Source organism: Acanthisitta chloris, unplaced genomic scaffold (assembly GCF_000695815.1).
Source record: "Acanthisitta chloris isolate BGI_N310 unplaced genomic scaffold, ASM69581v1 scaffold16623, whole genome shotgun sequence".
In the NCBI taxonomy this organism is placed as follows: Eukaryota; Metazoa; Chordata; class Aves; order Passeriformes; family Acanthisittidae; genus Acanthisitta; species Acanthisitta chloris.
In genome coordinates this window covers 2,282-3,528 of record NW_008663403.1, presented here as the reverse complement: position 1 = coordinate 3,528, position 1,247 = coordinate 2,282, and the positions used below count along the sequence as shown (strand labels likewise).

Below are 1,247 nucleotides of genomic sequence, written 5' to 3'. Positions count from 1 at the left end.
AGCTCCGTGGGCACCGCTGGGCACACGCTGCAGGACCAGCCCTTGCCAAGCCCTTCTCTCTCTCTTCTCCTCACAGCATGACTGAGAAGGAAGTGCCGGAGCCACCAGCTTCACCTGCTTCAGGTGGGAAACCCAAGACCCGGGTAAGTGGGTGCCCACAGGGCACTTCGGGTGGGTGGGGGAAGCCACCCCTCCTGCTGAGCTCCGTGGGCACCGCTGGGCACACGCTGCAGGACCAGCCCTTGCCAAGCCCTTCTCTCTCTCTTCTCCTCACAGCATGACTGAGAAGGAAGTGCCGGAGCCACCAGCTTCACCTGCTTCAGGTGGGAAACCCAAGACCCGGGTAAGTGGGTGCCCACAGGGCACTTCGGGTGGGTGGGGGAAGCCACCCCTCCTGCATCATCCTGCTGCTGTCCCAGGAGGCTTGGAGGGGCAGGGGTGCCTGGTGGGAGGCATTTCCCAGCTTGGAATTTCCCTGGGTTGTCCACATCCATGAGCTGCTCAGGAGCCAGTTTCCCTTTCTGTGGGGACCTCAAGGGTCCCCACCCCCATGGTGTTCTTGGGGTCTGCCACTTGGAGAAGGGATGTCTGGGTCAGGGTATTGGGGCAAGGAGCTGGGCATGGAGTCTCTGCCCCTCTGCCTGTCCCATGCTCCATCTGTCCTTTCCTGCCCCAGCAGTTGCAGAAGCTGAAGCAACTTTTCCAGCGAAAGCCCAAGGAGGAGCCGGTGCCAGAGCCGCAGCCCAACGGGGAGCTGGTCAGCCCCTCGGGGGGACCCCTCTACTACATCTATGATGATGAGGAAGAGGATGAAGAGGAGGAGGAGCCTGAGCCTCCTCCCGAGCCTGAGAAACTCGTCAATGACAAACCCCACAAGTTCAAAGATCATTACTTCAAAAAGCCCAAATTCTGTGACGTTTGTGCCCGCATGATCGTCCGTGAGTCCTGAGGGGACCGGGGACCAGGGCGAGGGCTGGGGCTGGGGGCTGTGTCCAGGGTGGGGGCTGGGGGCCAAGGCTCCCCAGGGCTCTGTCTGGGCTGTTCCACAGCTGCAGTGTCACGTTCCCTCTCCTTTCCACCCCTCCACTGCCAGTCAACAACAAATTTGGCCTGAGGTGCAAGAACTGCAAAACCAACATCCACCATCACTGCCAGACCTACGTGGAGATGCAGCGTTGCTTCGGCAAGATCGTGAGTTTGCCCCCCAGCCCCAGCTCAGTGACCCCCAGGTGTTGCCCACCCGGGCA

General features: G+C 61.2%; 1 protein-coding gene across 1 annotated transcript in view; it reads left to right on the top strand.

Annotated features, from left to right (window-relative positions):
- Positions 1-277: 277 nt before the first annotated feature.
- The window catches only part of STAC3 (SH3 and cysteine rich domain 3), a 2,776-nt gene continuing 1,806 nt past the window's right edge, over positions 278-1,247 (top strand). The window contains exons 1-3 of the mRNA XM_009070992.1: positions 278-343; positions 680-938; positions 1,094-1,191. Of these exons, the coding sequence (XP_009069240.1) occupies positions 278-343; positions 680-938; positions 1,094-1,191 (423 nt within the window). The remainder of the gene's footprint in view (positions 344-679; positions 939-1,093; positions 1,192-1,247) is intronic.